Source organism: Coenobita brevimanus, chromosome 57 (genome assembly GCF_032717465.1).
Source record: "Coenobita brevimanus isolate Jiangsu-jjx chromosome 57, ASM3271746v2, whole genome shotgun sequence".
NCBI classification, from domain to species: Eukaryota; Metazoa; Arthropoda; class Malacostraca; order Decapoda; family Coenobitidae; genus Coenobita; species Coenobita brevimanus.
In genome coordinates this window covers 49,981,748-50,002,785 of record NC_137010.1, presented here as the reverse complement: position 1 = coordinate 50,002,785, position 21,038 = coordinate 49,981,748, and the positions used below count along the sequence as shown (strand labels likewise).

Below are 21,038 nucleotides of genomic sequence, written 5' to 3'. Positions count from 1 at the left end.
CCCTCTCGCATCCAGCACTCTCTTCACACTGTCCATCCATCCTATTCCTGGTCTCCCTCTCAGCCTTACACCTCTCACATCAGATAGTTATCTTTTTCACCAATCGCTCATTATCCATTCTCTCCATATGCCCAAACCATCGCAACACCCTCTGCTCAACTCTACCAGCCATCTCCCGAACAACTCCAGTTCTCCTTCGCACTTCATCATTTCGCACTCAATCCATACGCGTCACTCCACACATACTCCTCAGACACCTCATCTCCATTATATTCAAACTTTTCCTCTCTGCTACACCCATATTCCATGTTTCAGCCCCATATAACGCAGTCAGTACCACACCACCCTCATACAGCCTTCCCTTTACATCCATTCTAAGCGAACGACATCTAAACACTTTTTTCATTCCTCCCAGCACCTTTCCTACTTCATTTATTCTAAACTTTACTTCTGCATCTATTCTTCCATCCATAGCAACATGCGACCCTAAATATTTAAAACACTCCACCTCCTCAAGCAACTCACCATTCAAAATTATATTCATTCCCCTACCATCTACCAACCTCGAACACTTCATCACTTTACTCTTATTCTCATTTACTTTCAATTTCCTCCTTTCACACACCCTTCCAAACTCCTCTACCAACTGTCTCAATCTCTCCTCTGAATCAGCCACCAGTGCAGTATCATCTGCAAACAGCAGCTGCTTAAGATTCCACTCTCCACCATCGACATTGACCAGACTCAGACCTCCACCTAAAACACTTCCATTCACCTCTCTTACAACACCATCCATATAAATATTAAACAACCAAGGCGACATCACACATCCCTGTCGCAGCCCCACTCTCACGGGAAACCAATCACTCACAGCATTTCAAACTCTTACACACGCTCTACTATTTAGATAAAAACTTTTCACCCCTTTTAGTAACCTACCATCAAGTCCATACAATCTTAAAACAGTCCACAAAGCCTCCCTATCAATTCTGTCATACGCTTTCTCTAAATCCATGAATGCCCAAAACACATCCTTGCCTTTCGCTAAATACTTTTCACACACTTGTCTCACAGCAAACACCTGATCCACGCATCCCCTCCCTCTCCTAAAGCCATACTGCTCATCACCAATAACTCCCTTTGTACCCTCTCTAACTCTCATAATTAACACTCTACCATACACCTTACCTACAACACTCAACGGACTTATACCCCTAAAGCTAGTACATTCATGCTTATCACCCTTGCCTTTATACAACAGGACCACACAAGCACTTGCCCAGTCAATTGGCACCATACCTTTCACAAAGCACACATTCAACAATCTTACAAACCAGTCAACAATAGTCACTCCACCACTCTTCAGGCATTCAACAGCACACCCATCCATACCTGCAGCTTTCCCTGTTTTCATCTCCTTTACTGCCTTCTCCACTTCCTCCTTCGTGATCAAAGAATCATTCAACTCTCCCAACACATTTATTCCTTGCACCCTTCCATCTGCCACAATCTCAGGTACCCATTCCTCCTCTACATTTAACAGTCTTTCAAAATACTCTGCCCATCTCTTCCTTACTGCATCAGTCTCAATGAACATCCTTCCATCCTCTGCTTTTATTCGCTCTTCCTTCCCCGACTCTCCCTTTTGCACCCTTTTCACCTCCTTCCAAAACATTTTCTTATTCTGTTGAAAATTCTCAGTCAGCCGCCTACCCCACCTCTCATCTGCTGCCACTTTAGCATCACGCACAGCTCTTCTCGCCTTATTCCTCCTTTCCTTATACCTCTCATATGACACCTCATCCTTCCTCTGCAGCCACACTTCATATGCACGTCTCTTCTCTGCCACAGCCATACTTACTTCCTCGCACCACCATTCAGTTCCTTTTCTTACACCACCACCCACACGTCTCACACCACACATATATATATTTATACATACATATATATATATATATATATATATATATGAAATGAGAGAGAGAGAGAGAGAGAGAGACTAACAGCAAACCTTGTATGATGATGTAATGAAAATGCACAAGCAAGATGTACATGTAATATTTTTCTACTTTTATCAACCAAAGGATTGTTTTTCTGTATAAGCTAAGATTAACTGAATTTGTCAAATGTTACACTCATGTCACAGAGTTACCATCCCCTTATTGCCCCAATGTACTGCCTTGTTTCTTATTATTCACAATAAATCAATTCTTTATTTAGACTACAGTGAGAAGAGTGACTAAATTACTGTATACAATTAAATAAAAAATGTAAGAACCAATGGCTGTAGGCAGATTGTACTTATGTCAACTGTATGTGCAAACCATTTACATACAGTACACAAACCTACACAGCTACCCCACTTACACAAAGCGGGTACACAGTATAGGTCTACCTCACTCTCAGCTCACTGCTTTAGGCCTTCATTTTTTATTTTCCCTCCTTTCCCACTCACCCACCAATTATTCTGAACCTTTCATGGTTTTCAGTAGGACTTCTCTAGCTGCAAAACAGTCAGGCTAACAATACTTTTACAAAGAATTAAGTTTAACAATGAACAAACTTTTCAATAAAAGGAATTTCAATATTTCTTTCATCCATATTCAATACCTGATACTGACAGCAAAAAATCAGTATTGGTTCGGTATCGGAAAAATGCAAACATCAGTGATGTATCTGGTACAGCACTACTAGCTACTCACCATTAAAGGCAGTGAGAACCTGAAGAGTGATTTTGAAGCCATTAAGAGCAGCAAGGAAATCCACCACTTTCCTCCTGTTATATTTGATATCTTCGAAGAATATGGCACGTGTGTCTGGGTGGCTGGACTGACGCTTTAGACCCTGTGTGTGTACCCTGCAACACAAGGAACGGTATGAAGCCGGACTGACATTTATGAACCATCAAAGATACAAAGTGGCAGTATACATGCAGTTTGCTGGCCTGACATTACAGACTTACGTGTGAACAAAGAAGTTAGAATTGACAGTGCACAGTGATCTCTTGGTTATAGCACATTTGGTTATCATGGGTTTTGTTATCAATGTGATATGAAAATCCACACTCCTGCCATTACAGCACAAGTTTCTGCTCATAAACATTATCATGCACATGAGTTGCCAAGCATAGGCACTCACACATGCCTCATGTACACTGGCCCAATGCATCAACCAATGACATCATTCAACAGTGTTCTCAGATCAAATTCGCCAAACCTGCTAGAATGTAAGGGGAATATATATATATATATATATATATATATATATATATGGTAGCAAGGAGGAATACTTGGCTGCCAAGCATAGGGCTAGAAGAAAGGAATACAGGGCAAAGTCTAAGTCACAGAGACAATTACTTGATAACCTAAATCATGGGGAAAGGAAAAATATGATATTTAAGGTGTTAAATCAGATGAAGAGGGATAATCAGGATATTATAGGTGAGCAGTGTGTGAAGAATGATGAAGGTAGGGTTATGGTGAACTGTGAGGATATTAAAAATGCATGGAGAAAGCATTATAGCCAGTTGTTGAATGAGGAGTTTGACTGGGACAGAGAAGGTTTGGAGCCAGCAGATCCAGTGTTTGGCCTATTGGCCTTTGATTGATGCTCCTACTGTGAGTGAGGCAATAGGTGGGATGAAGGTGGAGGAGAAAGCAGGTGTGTCCGGCTTGGCTGCCGAAATGTTGAAGGCCCAAGGAGATATAGGGGTAAGGTTAGTCACTGACCTGATAAATATGATTATTTATGAGTGTGTTGTCCCAGATGATTGGCTGAAGAGTGTAATTGTAAATGTGCATAATGGGAAGGGTGATGCCCTGGAAAGAGGAAATTATAGGGGTATAAAGCTTTTAGATCAGATAATGAAGGTAATGAAGAGAGTTTTAGAAGGTATGATTAGAGAATGAGTGAATATTGATGAGATGCAGTTTGGGTTTATGTAAGGTAGGGGGACCACTGATGCCATATTCAGTGTTTGACAGCTTCAGGAAAAATTTATTGGGAAGAAAGGGGATCTGTATTTTGTTTTTGTTGATTTAGAAATGGCCATTGACAGAGTCCCTAGAGAGGTGGTGAAGTGGGCAATGAGAAAGCTGGGCTTGGAGGAGTGGCTGGTTAGGGTGGTAATGGCTATGTGTGTGCGTGCTCACATCCAGGTAAGAGTGAATGGAGATTTGAGTGATGAGTTTTCCATGAATGTTGGTGTGCATCAGGGGTCAGTTTTGAGTCCCATGTTGTTTATCATGGTAGATGAAGCCCTCTCACGTGACTTCAGAAATGGACTCCCGTGGGAGATGTTGTATGCAGATGACTTGGTGTTGATTGCAGAGACTGAAAGGGACGCGAAGGAAAGGTTAAGGAAGTGGAGATATGGTATGGGGCACAAGGGCTTAGGGGTAAATGCAGATAAAACAAAAGTGATGATATCTAAGGTTGGTGGCAGTACTGTCAAAGACGAGGGAGAGTGGCCAGGTGCAGTGTGCAACAAGGATGTGGGAAGCACTTCCATCTTGTGCGGTGTTTGTGATAAATGGGTGCACAAGAGATGTAGCGGTATCAGAGGCAGACTGCGAGATAATGCTGATTTTGTGTGTGCGACGTGTCGGGGAGAGCAGGTGGAGATTGTCAGGGAGGCCTTGCCTCTCCTGACATTGAGAGGACTCTCCCTAAATGCTAGGGGGTCTTTGTATGCAGCATGTGTTAGGAGTGTAATGCTGTATGGTAGTGAGACCTGGGCAGTAAAGGACGAGGATATTCACAGGCTGAGACGTACAGAAATGACAATGATTAGGTGGATGTGTAGTGTGTCCCTGCGTCCAAGGTTTGAGGGGGTTGGGTTTACGATGGAAGAGTTGAGAGGTAGGATGGGACTGAAGTGTATTGGTGTTGTGATGAGGAGAGGTAGCTTGAGATGGTTTGGACATGTGGGGAGGATGGGGGATGATAACAGGGTGAGGAAGGTGAGAAATGTTAATAGAGGGTGGGGTTATGAGGGATAGACCGAGAAAGACATGGTACAAGGTCATTAAGTGTGACCTCAGGGTTAAGGGACTGAACAGGGAGGCTCTTATAGATCATGCAGCATGGACAGCCGCCATTAACTGACCAAGGCCGACGCATGCAAGCATGTTGCGGCCTTTAAAAACAAAACGAAACAAACAAAATACACTGTGCACTTACACAGTGCACGAGTGGGAGGGCAGTCCACGACCTCGTGCACTATGATTTTGGATACTGTGGATACATAATCTTACGGGAAAAATAACATATGGGCGGGACCCCTTCAAACCTTGATATTTTTTAAATCTTAGAGATATAATAAAGGGAAAATTTCTGAGACATATACTAAAGATATGGCTAAAATAACAAAAATATGATCAGTCACCTTAAAGACAGGAGTCAACAGGCCTGATGGACTTAAACAGCAGAGGTTCCAAGGCATGGCAACACGCTTAGAGGGCCCCAGCTACCCAGGCCGCACCACACGTGTTTAACGGTTGCCAGTGTTGTATTATTTCTTCTTTGACAAAGAAATTTATGGCCTGTCACATGTTATATTTCTTCCACAATGCAGCAACAGTCATTATGGTGGGGGTTGCAGGTGTGCCAGGTGAAGCAGGTGAGTCAGGTGGGGCTGTGGAGGTGGAGGGGAGGCGGCTGGTGAGTCAGATGGGGCAGTGGAGGTGGAGGGGATGGCAGCAGGCGGGTCAGGGGAGGTGGTGAGGGGAAGATCTTCCATCTCCTCCTCGCTATTACTCACATTTTCTGCAATTTCCTTCATCTCTTCTTGTTTCTCTGTTTCATTCTTCATCTTGTTATGGACGTATTTGCGGTATAACAACTTGGCATTCGCAAATTAACCGCTATTCAAGTGAGTAAAAACGTTATTATAGAAACTCGATGCCTATTCTAACTTACCATTACTTCTGAAAACGTTATTGTCAAAGTTGTTATTGGCGAGATCTTACTGTTGACTCCTCATGAGCACCTTCCCCACGAGCCTGTAAGTCACAATGGGAGCGTTGTGCAGGAAGGGAGGTCACGTAGTCTGGGGAAAATAGTGGTTTTGGGCCATGCCTTGCCTCTGCCTCGCGTACTGTGGGATAAACTCACGCATTCAAAGTTTTATGGTTATGCTTTTTGGTCACTCGTGTACTATGCGATTGGCGCACTGTGATCATGCATACTGTGCAAGCCCACTGAACACTCGCACCAGAAAGTATAGGTACAGAATATGTGTTAAATATTATGACACATGGAACAAAGGGAACTGGAAATTCCGGTTCTGTCCTCCCACAAGCAAGCACCCCAGACAATAGATGACTGCTATATCAGATATAACTCTTGCGTCCTTCATAATAAGCAGGAAATGGCCGTAAATGATATACAGTAATCACTCCAATATCCGGATCAATAGAGCCATCGGTAGGTTCGGATATTGGTTTTGTCCGGATATTGGGCCCCAGCTTATGGACTTGTACTTACGGACCTAACACAGAGAAACACCTATACAACTCCCTCCGGACATGCATAGCACCTATTTAACACCCAAATCACACCAATAAGGCACATAAATGACTGAAATAAATGCAATAGACACATAAAATGTGGGTTTAGAAGTATGTTCATACATTAATAAACATTCTGGTACTTATGGACTCTAACCGAACCTAACCTAACCGAACCTAACCGAACTCTGAAAAACACATTCCTACTGCACATGCATGAGGTAAGTTTAGTATGGAAAGAAGTACAGTATGACACTTTCTGGTAAGTATAGTATGGGAAAAAATACAATATGAAACATTCTGGTAAATATAGTATGGAAAATAGTACAACATGAAACATTTTGGCTACTTACAGCAAGTCCCTGGCCACCTCGATGAATAACCGCCTCCTCTCGGACTCTGACAGTAAGAACGATTTCCTGAAGCACTTGCACTACACTCTTCCTGAAGTCTTGCACTGAACTTAGTCACTAACACACAGAAGTCCGTTCTTTCACAGTGTTCACTTTAGTCCAAATAATGTTCCATTAAATTTATGTGTTGCACATTAACTTTTACCAAGTTTTTTAAGTTTCCAAAGCCAAAACAAAGAAGGTTAGTTACGTTAAATTTCTTTTCTACTTAGTCTTTTCTCCCAACTTGAAAACCTTAACACAACACACCGTTTTTTTCACTGCACAACACTCAAAATTCCCGTGTGGTCTAGTGGAGAAGTTCTTGCTGTTTATTCACTGTCAGAGCCCGAGAGTATCACTGGCAGGCGTCCAAGGGGTGCATCGGTGGGTAGTGGTGATGGCGTACCGACTACAGAAGACTCTGAAGACAGCCGCAAACTCACGTCGAGCGGTGACTCCACTGTAGCTGATGTGCTGGGCTGTGGCTCGGAGCATGAGGGCCTGTCTTGGGGAGGCAACGGAGTGGAACCAGGGCTTGGCACAGCGGGGGTCACGGGCCTGAAAAAACTGTCAATCGTTGACTGACGCAAGGACCGACGATTCTGGTGATTGATGATGCGCTGCCGGAAAGCACGCACTTCCTCCACAAGTCCCAAGGGCCCCATCTCCCTGTCGCAGTCCGGGTGTTCCAGGTAGTCTAGGACGAACTCTAGATGTTCCCGGAGTGCGCTCAGCTTGGGGATGGCTGGAGTAGTGTCCTGCTGGGCGGAGTCTGCATCATCATCGCCTTCGTCGTCGGAATCTTCAAGTTCGGGACTGACACCAGCAACCGAAGACGCAATCTCGATATCAGACAACGTCTGATACCCAGGATCGCCCTCGTCGTCGTCCAACCACTCACGAACATCGTCCATCAACATCGCCGCACGTGCGTACGTAGCCGTGCATGGAAGTCATCCACGTCAAACCCTAGGAAATCGTACTCCACATCTGTTCCGAGAAGCAGACGGGACCAACCATTTCAAGAGTTTTCACAGGGACTTCCTTCCATGCACTAGCCCAGTTGTACAGCGCAGACTTGATGTTGTAGCGGTGAAGGTTTTCCAAAGTCCGCTTGCCTCGAGTGTCACGTCCTTCCCGGCGCTCGTCCTCGTCCTCGAGAACCACCATCACCTCGTCCAGGAACTTCCGACGGTACAGGCGCTTTGTTGCCACGATCACTCCTTGGTCCATTGGTTGAATGAGAGCAGTCGTATTAGGTGGCAGAAACATGCACCTAATACGGCCATTCTCAGCAACCAAGTCCTTGTCGCACGGGTGGGCAGGTGCATTGTCGAGGAGAAGGAGAGCCTTTACTTGGTCGCGAGGAATTCCCAGTGTCTTCGTCTGGTAATGTATGACCTCCTTGACGAAGTGATGGTGAAACCAGTCTTTGAAAATCACAGCTGTGAACCATGCTTTCAAAGAATGGTACCATACGACAGGAAGGACATCCATCACCCCACGAAGGCACCGAGGCTGCTTTGCACGGCCAACAATAACGGGCTTAAGCCGGTGCATGCCGTTAGCATTGGCACAACACAAAGCAGATATCCGTTCCTTTAGAAAGCTTGCGGCCAGGTACACGCTTCTCCGTCTCATCGGCGAGAGTGTTCGTTGGCACCGAGCGATAGAATAGGCCAGTTTCGTCAGCGTTATAGACTTGACCGAGAGTGAGGCCCTCCCTGTCGATCAAGCCTTTCACCTTGTGCCGAAACTCGTCCACTCCATCCTCGTTAGCGTCCAATGCTTCGCCATGTGCTTTACGGTTAGTAAGGCCATGTCGCAACTTGAACGCGAAGAGCCAACCCTCGGATGCCTTGGAAGTCTAGGGCGTCGTGAAGCCTTGCAAAACTTCTCAGCAGCAGCCTTCAGCTCCGTTCCACGTACCATCACACCAGCTGCACATTGCTGTCGATACCAAATCAACGTGGAGCGGTCGATCTCTGCATACTTGGGGGTAAACATAACCTTCCTCTCCACGTTGCGTTTGCTTCTCGACGAGAAGTCAGCCGTGTACTGCATGAGCTTGTCTCGGGAACGCTTGATATCAAACAAAGTCGACCGGGCCAGGTTGAACTCGCGGAGAATGCGAGAGGAAGACCAACCCGCATCAACCTTCTCCAATATCTCCCGTTTCTTCTCCAGAGTCAACACCACTCTCTTCCTTTTCTCAGGAGGCGGGGCCATCATCACACACACTAAGAGTAGGGCAGAGAGCAGCAGGAGGCCTTGCAGCAAGTACGGCACCACCACAAAAGCGAGCACGTGGGCAGCCATGGCGAAGAGCGTAGGTCTTGTCGCGGTGAGAGACAGGCGGGAAGTGGGGAGGATGCAGCGGCGCTCTATCGGACGTCGGAGGAATGACGAACCAAAACAATGCTCTCACGCGGCAAGTTCAAATTACGGACGGCAAAAAATCGATTTTTTCCCCATTTTTTTTGGATTTTCGGACCATTTTGGGAATGTTTGATCCCAGGACGATAAGGTTCGGTTAGTGGGGATGTTCGGTTATTGGTCGTCCGGATATTAGAGGGATTACTGTAATATAAACAGGTGTTAACAGGCTGTCAATGCTGCATGGTCGAATCATTCCAGATGGCATCGCACCCACAGTGCACCGATACTATCTGACGTGAGTGTACATACATATAATATATATATATATATATATATACAGTATATGCACAGTAGGCTCACAAGAGTAGACTGTAGCACCAGTTGGCCAGGACAGTACTCCCAATGTGCATGGAAAGCGGATGACAGGGAGAGCTGGAGCTCCCGTTTCATCTGCCCTCGGGACTTGTTCCCAACCATCCCTCTTTGCTGAAATTTTTCAGTGTCTCAGTAACACGGAGAGTAGGCCAGCATGCTCTCCAATACAACTTTCTCTAACTATCTACACAAGACTACATGCACAGTATACACTACACTTCCTTTTCCAAAATTCAAAAAAAGTACTGTAATCATGGCTTCAACATACATAGCCTTGGAGTCCCTGGGGGAGGGGGGGGGGGACCATAAATGCACCCACCTTCTGCCCCTCTCCCGGTGACGAACCGAGGTGCCTGGAACCACTGTCTGACTCACCTGTTCTTCATTTATGCAACATTCGTGGCCTTTTCTCCAACTTTCACTCTGTTGAGCACCACCTCTACTCCTTTAAACCTCACCTTTTCCTAACTGAGACTCAGCTGTCTGAGGAAACTGACAGCACACCCTTTTCTGTATCCTCCTACTTTTCTCTAAACTCATTTCAAGGCCAAAGATGGCTATTGTGTATATATAAGCAACGACTTATCTTGCTCTCGTGTTCCTGAACACGATTCTTCTGAATTCTCTACACTCTGGCTTCGGTTTTCCTGTCATTCTCTGACTAAATATATCTGTGCTGTTTACTTATCTCCTAATTCTACTGACTATGAAAAATTCTTCGACTATCTTACTTCTATGATGGAACACATTCTATCCATTTCTCCTTTCTCTGAAATCTCCAATCTAGGAGATTTCAATGTTCACCACCAACTTTGGCTCTCCTCTCCATTCACTGATCCACCTGGTGAACAAGCCTACCTCTTTTCTATCCTTAGTGACCTACAGCAGCTTGTACAGCACCCTACCCATACCCCTGACTGCCTTGCAGAGAGCTTCAACATACTTGACCTCTTCCTTACAACTAATCCTTCTGCTTACACTGTTAATCTTTTCTCTCCATTGGGCTCCTCCGATCACAACCTAATCACCTTAACCTGCCCTATCACTCTGGTCTGGCCTGTGTACCCTCCAAAGAAACGTCGTCTGTGGCACTTTGGAGCTGCGGATTGGGAGGCCCTCATGCAGTACTTCTTTGATTTTCGATGAAATGATTATTGCTTCCATGGCCGGGAGCCTTCTGATTGTGCCTTGCGCATTACAGAGGTTAATCTCTCGGGCATGGAAGCATTCATTCCTTTCTCATACCCAATGACTAATGCAAGAAAGCCTTGGTTTAATTATGCTTGTTCAAATGCTATCTGCAACAAGGAGAGGGCCTGTAATAGGTACCGGAGCCAAACCACCCCTGAATCACATCTTTTATACGTTTCTGCCCGAATTCATGCTATGTTCTTCGCTCTGCTAAAAATAATGTTATCCATACTAAATGCTCTCAACTCTCCAACTCGAATTCTTCCCGCTCCTTCTGGCACCTTGCCAAAAACCTTTCTAACAACTATACCTCATCATCCTTCCCTATTCTTTTCTACTCTGATGGCTTTGTAGCTATTTCTTCTACTGATAAAGCAGATCTCTTCACTCAGACTTTCTCCTCCAATTCCACCTTAGATGATTCCAGGAGTTCCTCTATCACTTCCCCCCTCTGACTTCCTCAAGGCTGAAATTAAAATTTCATCATCTGATGTATTTTCTACCATCACAGGCCTCAATACTAACAAGGCATATGGGCCTGATGGAATCCCTCCTGTTGTTCTCAAGAACTGTACTTCTGCGCTTACACCCTGCCTAGGCAAACTCTATCATCTTTGTCAACTTGTTCCTTTGCTTCTTGCCGGAAGTTTGTTCTCATTCAGCCAGTCCCAATGAAGGGTGACCATTCCCAACCCTCTTGCATCATCCAACTGCTTTAACATCCTGTATCTCAAAAGTTTTCGAGTCAATTCTTAATAGAAAAATTTTAAAGTATCTTTCCTATCAGTATGGGTTCCGTCAGAGACGCTCCACTGGTGATCTTCTCACCTACCTTTCAGACTCCTGGTCATCTTCCTTTCGGGACTTTGGCGAAAGCTTTGTCACTGCACTTGACATCTCAAAGGCTTTCAATCAAGTCTGGCAAAAATCTTTAATTTCCAAGCTGCCCTCTTACGATTTTTATCCTTCTATCTGTGCCTTCATCTCTAGCTTCCTTTTTGGTCGTTCTTTAGCCGTTGTTGTAGACGGCCATCGTTCTTCTCCTAGATCTATCAACAGTGGTGTTCCTCAGGGCTCTGTCCTATCACCAACTCTCTTCCTTTTATTCATCAATGACCTAAGCTGTACATCTAACCCTATCCACTCATACGCTGATGACTCCACCCTTCACCTTTCCATTCAGTTCCTGCAACACCCATCTCAGCAGTTACTTCAACAAACAAGGGATGAGGCTATGGCACACCTAATGCCTGACTTGGCTCGTATCTCTGACTGGGTAAAAAAAAATCTTGTTGTTTTTAATGGATCAAAGACTCAGTTCTTACACCTATCAACCAGACAAAACCTTCCACAGGTGTACCCACTAATGTTTAATAATATTCAGCTTAATCCTGCATTATCCTTGAACATGCTTGGGGTTTCATTTACGCGAGACTTATATTGGAAAGATCATACTGCATCTCTTGTAAAATCTGCTTCCAAGAGATTAGGTGTGCTAAGCCGACTCCATACCTTCTTTACCCCTGCACAATTGATGACTCTATACACGGGTTTTATCCGCCCATGTGTGGAGAGGTTCCCCACATACAGCTCTTCTTAACCCTTTAACCGCAGGTGTCATCCCAGAATGACATTGCAAAAACTGGACCAAACCGCGGGTGTCATTCTCGAATGTTTGTGAATATTTTGAATATCGCACATTTTTTCCGTGCGCCAATTGTTTCAAGGGAGAGTAGCTATTAAGTTCTTTCACTCCTGCCGACCCCCACCTCCCTCCTCCCACCCCCCGGGCCCCCCACCCCACCCCTGACCAAACACGCATCAGTATCTGTCCAGCTGTGTGAGTGACAACACCGCTGACGTGGCAGTGAAGTGCAGGCAATTACAGTGCCTTTTACCTGCCTCAGTGAACACAGAGTGGGTGTTTATCGTATGTGCAGTGTTCATATATGTTTATAGTATTATTATCAGAATGAGGTTGGCATTTGGTAATGGTGTGTGAGTGAAGAATAGTGATTACAACACCGCTGATGTGGCAGTGAAGTGCAGGCAATTACAGTGCCTTTTACCTGCCTCAGTGAACACAGAGTGGGTGTTTATCGTATGTGCAGTGTTCATATATGTTTATAGTATTATTATCAGAATGAGGTTGGCATTTGGTAATGGTGTGTGAGTGAAAAATAGTGATTACAACACCGCTGATGTGGCAGTGAAGTGTGGGCAATTACAGTGCCTTATACCTGCCTCAGTGAACATAGAGTGGGTGTTTATCGTATGTGCAGTGTTCATATATGTTTATAGTATTATTATCAGAATGAGGTTGGCATTTGGTAATGGTGTGTGAGCGAAAAATAGTGATTACAACACCGCTGATGTGGCAGTGAAGTGCGGGCAATTACAGTGCCTTTTACCTGCCTCATTGAACACAGAGTGGGTGTTTATCGTATGTGCAGTGTTCATATATGTTTATAGTATTACTGTATTATCAGAATGAGGTTGGCATTTGGTAATGGTGTGTGAGCGAAAAATAGTGATTTTAGATCGCTCACTTCTAATGGCACTGCCCATCCAGTGATAGTCAACGAAATCATGAAGCCTACATCATTGCAAAGCCGAAGGTTAGTACTTTCTAATGGTACCTTATTTTTCGCTCTAGATTTATTCTGTGCAGAGTTATAAAGGTTTAAAGTTTGTTTACATTTTGGCTGGAACCCCCGCGGGAGAGGCCAGTCGGGGCAAAACAATGCCCGCGGTTAAAGGGTTAATAGGGTGATGTCAAAGGCTTTTCGTCTCATTAACTCTCCTCCTCTTACTGACTCCCTTCAACCTCTGTCTCTTCACCGAACTGTTGCATCTTCAACTCTTTTCTATTGCTACTTAAATGGTCACTGCTCCTCTAAACTGTCTGCATACATTCCTCCACCTCTTCAACGGGCGCGTAGCACTCATCTAGCAGCAAACTCTCATCCCTTTTCTGTCCAACTCTCTAATGCCATTGTTAACCGTTACACTCAGTCCTTCATTTATGCAATAGGTCACCTCTGGAACTGTCTCCCTCTGTCTGTATTTCCTGCTTCCTATATTCTCCAGTCTTTCAAATGCAGTGTGTCCAGGCATCTCAAAATGAATGGATCTTGAATTTGGCTCTCTCTTGTATTTTGTTTTTCTTTTGGAATGAACAGTTACTGAGGGCTCGTAGCCTTTGGTTCTTCTTCTTCGCATTTATTAAAAAAAAAAAAAAAAAAAAAAAAAGTGTGCAAGAGATTGGGCGGTCCATGACCCCGCGCACTGTGAATACATAATCTTACGGAATAATTACATATGGGCGGTACCCCCTCGTACCTGGACATTTTTTGGCTCTTAGAGACATAATAAAGGTCAAATTTTTCAGACACTGTACTACAGATATAGCTACAATAACAAAAATATGGGTAGTCACCTTAACAACAGTAGACAGTAGGCCTGATGGACTTAAATAACAGGGGTTCCGAGGCGCGGCAACACTTAAAGCGCCGCACCCCCCGCCGCACCAACACTTCCCTCCACAGACTCCTCTTGAGCACCTTCCCCAAGAGCCTCAAAGTCACTCACTTCGGCCACAAACCCCCCGAAGTCCAATGCTGACACATCTGACACTGCCTCCTCTCCATCCTCAACAGGAAAAGGAGCAGACGATGTAGATGGTTAATCAATTTCACTAACTTGAGCCTGCTGTGTGTAACTTGTTATGAGCATCTGTCTTCTGTTTATTTCTTGCCCGTGCCTGTCTGTGTAGAAACGGAAAAGTTTGTCAATACCAACCAGAACTTCCTCCGTTCTTAGGCTGCTTACTTCCTGTTCCTTCACCTCTTCCTTGAGCTTATCCACGGCAGCAAGGATCTTGCTTATTCTTGACATACACAGCTCTGTATTCCCCTCCATCACACTAGGCTGCTCAACTTGACTCTGCCTGGCGTTGGGCTCTGTGTCAGCCTCGTCTATTCGTTGCAACACTTCCTTGGGAAGCTGTTCCTCATTAGCAACGTTCACTTCTCATATGTCCGCCAATGTAACGTCCTCGAAACCTGGTACAGCTTATGCTGCTGTCAGTGTTGCTGCCTCAGCCTCGGTCAGTGGTTGAATGGTCGTCTCCTGGGTTGTGATTAAGTGAGGCACGAGCATTCGCCACGCATGGTTCACCGTTGCAGGTGTAATCTGGTGCCATGCTGGTAGGAGAAAGTCAACTACGTCCTTCACTATAAAACAACGCCAAAATGCCTCAAGAGTCATGGGACCTGTGGCGGGTAGGGATACAGCTGCTGGCAGAGATGGAACAGGAGCAGATGCCTCATCGAGGTCTTCGTCATGATCTTCTTGTAGGGCATGAAGCTCCTCTTGTATGTCGGTCTTCCTACGTAGGTAGTCATACACTTATTTATGGTAGAAGTGTTTCACACAGGTGATCAGTTCTTGATCCAGTGGCTGCACTAGTGATATCGTCCAGGGCGGCAGAAACACAACACGACAATCCTTGTGAAAATCTTCTAGGTATGGAGGGTGACTTGGTGCACTGTCCAGCACAAGGAGCATCTTAAATGGAATGCCAAGTTCCCAACACCTGGCCCTGGCATCGGGGACGCTAGCACCTCGTTAACCAGTCTGCCATAATGTTCCTGGTCATCCAACCATTTGAAGACTTGTACCAGTACACGCCATTTGCATCCATGTTCGTGAGGTTTTGTAGCACCTTGGGTGTGAAGCTGTGTGTACAACAACTGGCCTCATCTTGTGGCTCCCAGACAGGTTTACTGAGAACATTACCGTCATCTTACACTTCTGGAGCTTGCGACCAGGGGCTTGTTTCTGTTTTTAGCGATGTAAGCTGATTTCAGCATGGCCTTGTAGTATAATGACATTTCATCGACATTGTAGATCTGGTCCTTGGTGTACTGTCCCTCTTCAAGAAGCGCTCTAAATATCGCAGGATAGTTTCTCACAGCCAGCTCATCAGCAGAGGCACATTCACCAGACACTTTGATATGACAGAGTTCCTTGCGCTTCAGAAAACGGTCGAGCCATCCAACCGATGTTTGTCCACATTTAACATGTGAGATGCTGCCTTGTAAAAGAGCTGGGCTTGGTTCCTAATAAATCTGCCATTCAGTGGAACACCTTCCTTGTCCTTCCTCATTATGAGGGTGGCAATATACCATTCCATTAGTATCATCGCACGAATTCCCACCTGCAAATGGCCGTCTAGGTCAGAGGCACCATACGTCTTCGCTAGAGCTCTTATGGCATCATGGTTCTTCCACACTGTCCTCACAGTTGATTCAGCCAGTCCAAGGGCTTTCCCGATGGCGGTGTTTCCATGTCCCTTCTCTTTCATCTTGATAATCTCTAACTTGGTTGCGTGCGTCAGAAGTTTCTTACTACTGGGGCTGGAGCCATGATGCAGTGAAGTACGGGCTAGGATAGAGCAGCAAAAAAACGCCACACGTTGTACACGACAAGTTAGCTGTAGAGAGCGGATCCGCACTGTGCACGAGCTAGGACTGTTATGGCGCGCCTGCCGCCTTGTACCCCAAGTTGCGTAGTATAATGCTAGGGAATTTCTGTGCATCAACATCACGAAACATGACGCATTGTGTGAGGGGGGGGTCCCGTGTTACTAGAAAATGGCATTTTTGAGCCACTCCTTGCCTCTATGTCTCTACCTCACGTTCTGTGAGGTAAACTCGCACATTGAAGGTTTTTGGTTATGATTTCTGGCCACTCGCACACAATGCGAAACACTCACTGTGATGACGCGTGCTGTGCGACTCTACTGTACTGTATATATATATAAATACAGTAAAAGTCCTATTATTCAGCAGCTGATTATTCGGTAGATCCGACATTTCGGCAGTTTTGAGAAATAGTCCCATTTACGAAAATCTTTGATTGTTCGGCAGATGTCCGGAATCATCTCGGCAGTCCAGGAAGTGTTATCTGTGACTTGTAGACCTAATGTTTCATTACACTTCTGTATGTTCACAAATTTCTAAATTTTTTCAGATTCAGGTATAGTACTGTATTCATTACAATATTGGACAGTATCATACAGTACAGTAACAACCTCCACCAAATTAGCGGGGGTTACGTTCCAAGCCCCCTCACTAATTCTTGAAATTCGTTCATTCTTGACACCTTCCTGAAAATGACATTTACCGGTAATTGCATAGCCCCTGAACCACTGATACTGTAATGCATTTCACATAAATAAATGGTGATGTTAAATCAGTTTCCCCATTGTTTTTAGCTGTACGGCTGTGACAGCTCTAGTATTTTTATTCCTCAGCATAATGGTGGAAGGGATTCTCCTGTTTAACTAAGCCTAACCTAACCGATTTTAACTCTACCTAATAATTTAACAAAACCTAACCTAACCTAAAGTCAGAAAAATACTTTAAAATAAACTGGAGGAATATGAATTGGTAAGGTCTTTCTGATAAAAATTAAACGGACATTTAGCGCTCAATCTCTTGCCCGTTTTGTGTTTAATGAGAAAGAGAGAGTATTGATGCAAACAGTAATATATCCCATTAATCCCTTAATAACCTCTGGCAATGAACAACCCTTTACAGTACCAATGTCAGTGATGTCAAGTTAGTGTGAGCTATAAAGAAAACTGAACAAATATGGGGAGGGAACAAATGTCACTGGTATGTTTACACGACTCTACGCTACGATTCCAAGCAGTCAGGCGGTCTGTTAATCTCAGATATTTTCGCCCATTTGGTAAATGCACCGTAACTTTATCAATTTTTCCGTGACTCTTAGCGAATCGTAGCATGGGTTTAGGATGCTAAATAACACATTGTTAGGTGAGCCAGACGATTATCTTCACATCTTTAATAAAAATAAATTGATTTCAGAAAAATGGAAGAAACTTACTCTACGTACTCAGAGAGGGATTAAATTTCTTCCATTTTCTTAAAGGTGTGAAGGTAATCGTCTGGCGTACCTAGCAATGTGTTATTTAGCTTCCTAAACCCATGCTATGATTCGCTATAATTCACGGGAGAAATTACATAGTAACGGTTCATTTAACAAATGGGCGAAAACATCTGAGATAAACCAACCCACTGACTGTTTGGAATCGTAGCCTAGAGTCGTGTATACATACCAGTGACATTCGTTCCCTCCCCATAATTGTTCACAGTTTTTTCATAGCTCACTAACTTGACATCACTGATATCGGTACTGTAAATGGTTATTCAATGCCAGAGGTTATTAAGGGGTTAATGGAATACATTACTGTTTGCATCAATACTCTCCCTTTCACATGTAAACACAAAAACGAACAAAAGAATGAGCGCCAAATGTACATTTAACTTTCATTAGAAAGACCTTACCAGTTCATCTTTCATCACTTTATTTTATGAAATTTTCCGACTACACTGTATTTTATTTTGTATTTGGAAAAAGTACTGTATACAGTACTCAATCCAAACATATTTGTAACAATTTAAGTGATTTACTGACCTGGTAGGTAATATTCTGAATCATTTTGGCATTAAAGGAAGTGTTATCTGACTTGTAGGCCTACTGTGTCATTACACTTGTATATGTTCACTATCTATCTATCCATTGCCAGATGCCATAATCCTGTACAGGGTGGCCATTTGACTCTGAGTTATTTGTTTTACAGGGAGGGGCATTAACCCTCCTCCAACCCACTTGAGAAGTAGGGAGCACGTATGGTCTGGTTATATGGTTACCACCCAGCGTTGTAAATGGTTTCTTGGCTTACAGGAAGCCATTTGGCTTGTCACTCAAAGTAAAGCCATCTGTAACGGAAAGAAAAGCATTAAGTAGTGACAGGAAACATGGGAGAAATAGGAAGAGAGGAGGGAGGCACAGAAAAAGAATGATAAAGGTTAAGGAAGAAGTAGGCAGCACTACATCAAGAGAGTGGATGATGGTTGCCACCACCTACCCCCCCTGGGGGTAGGGTTTTTTTTCAAGAATATTCCCCCAGTATCCCTGCTTGTCGTAAAAGGCGACTAAAAGGGTTGGTGGAGGGTTAGTGCCCCTCTCCGGAAAAAAACTAACTAAAAAAACAAACAATAAGCCTCGGACAAGGACTGAACAAATGATGACGACCCAGGACCGGACAAAAGACATGGTTATCGGAACGTGGAATGTAAGGGGAGCGAATGATGAGGTGAAAGAGAGAGAGATTGTCCAGGTGCTTGAGGGTGCGGAAGTGGATGTATGTGGAACAACTGAAACAAAATGGGGAGGAGAAAGTGTGAGAGAATGGGAGTACGGATGGGGTATATGTGCAGGAGTAGGTGAGAATGAGAGAGCAAAGGAAGGAGTATGTATAGTTGTGAGTAAAAGATGGAAGAAGAGCATAAGACGGTATGGATCAGTTGGGTCAAGGATTGTGTGGGTAAAGTTGAAAGTTGTAATACAAATGTGGGTGATTGTGTGTGTGTATGCACCAATGCAAGATCAAGCTAGAAGAGTGAGAGAAGAGTTCTGGACAAATGTATAAGTGTGCATGGAAAAATTTGGAAGGAATGAGAGAGTGTTTTTGATCGGTGATATGAATGGTAAAGTTGGGAATGTGAAGGTGGATGGAATAGTTGGTGAGTGGGGTGTGCCTGCTGAGATAGATGAGAATGGGAGTGCGTTAGTGGACATTTGTGCTGGGAGGGGGTTGGTGATAGCCAATACCCTCTTCAGGCATAAAATGATCCACAGGTATGCATGGCGAGTGATGAGAAGGGTGGGTGGTGAACTGAATGAAAGGAAGGCAATGATTGATTATGTGTTTGTGGATGAAAGGATGCAAAGATGTGTTATGGATGCAAGAGTTTATAGAGGTTGGGGGAGTGGACTTTCTGACCACTACTTGGTGGTGGCCAGAATTAGAATTCAAGTAAAATGGAGGAATAGAAGAAGGGAAAGACAAGAGGAAGGAGTAGTTGCAAGGACAGTGGAAAGGTTGCAAGGGGATGAGAAAAAGGCTGAGTATAAGAGAGAAGTGGAGGAACGACTGGGCAAATATGAATTGGAGCAGATGGGAGACATGGAAGGTGTGTGTAGGATATTTACAGAAGAAATATGTGCAGCATGTGATGTGGTGTGTGGAAGGAAGAGAAGACGGAGGGGGGTGCAAGGAACAGCGTGGTGGAGTGAAGAGGTGAAACAGGCTGTGGCAGAAAAGAAGAAAGCATACAATGAATGGATGAGAAATAGGGGCGTGGAAGAAGTTGAGAGGCGTAAGAAAGAGTTTTATGTAGAAAGAAAGAGAGAGGTGAAAAGATTAGTAAGAGAGAGTAAGAAGAGAGTGGATAAGGAATTTGGAAGGAATTTGAGTGTAAAGTGGAGGGACTGTAAGAAAATGTTTTGCAAAGAGGTGGAAAGAGTAAGACAGGGTGGAAATGAAGTTAGCAGGGGAGTGAAAGATAAAAATGGTAGATTACTAGTGGAGAAGGGAGAAAAAGTGAGCAGATGGAGAGAACACTTTAAGGAATTGTTGAACATACAGGATGGAAGTAATGTGAGTATAAGTGGCTGGGGAATGACTGGGAGAAGGAGGGAGGTGAGAAGACAGGAAAAAATCAGTAGGTTAGAAGTTGTGGAAGCAAAGAAAAAAGTTAAATCGCGGAAAGCCCCAGGAATTGATGAAGTGTGTGGTGAAATGCTGAAGCATGGGGGAGAGATAGTAGTAGAATGGATGTGGAAGATGTGCAGATTGGCCTGGGAGGAAGGTAGAGTCCCGGAGGATTGGAAGTCAGGTATAATTATCCCCTTGTACAAAGGAAAAGGGGAAAAAGAAGTGTGTGGTAATCATAGGGGCATTTGTCTTCTTAGTATAATAGGAAAAGTGTATGGTAGGATACTTATTGACAGAGTTAGAGAAAGAACAGAGAAATTAGTTGGAGAAGAACAGGGAGGCTTTAGGAAGGGAAGAGGTTGTGTAGATCAGATATTCATTCTTAGATCTTTAGTGGAAAAGTTTCTAGGGAAGGGAAAGAAGTTGTATGCGGCTTTCATGGATTTGGAGAAAGCATATGACAGGGTGGATAGACAAGGATTGTGGAAAGTGTTAAGAATATATGGAGTAGATGGGAAGTTGTTGAATGCTGTGAATAGTATGTACGATGGTGCGAAGGCTGCAGTGCGTGTGGATGGTGAACTAAGTGAATTTTTC

General features: G+C 44.3%; 1 protein-coding gene across 1 annotated transcript in view; it reads right to left on the bottom strand.

The window, feature by feature from the left end:
- Positions 1-21,038, bottom strand: part of Msh6 (DNA mismatch repair protein Msh6) — a 746,240-nt gene that overhangs the window by 274,536 nt on the left and 450,666 nt on the right. The window contains exon 15 of the mRNA XM_080274091.1: positions 2,703-2,857. Within this exon, the coding sequence (XP_080130217.1) occupies positions 2,703-2,857 (155 nt within the window). The remainder of the gene's footprint in view (positions 1-2,702; positions 2,858-21,038) is intronic.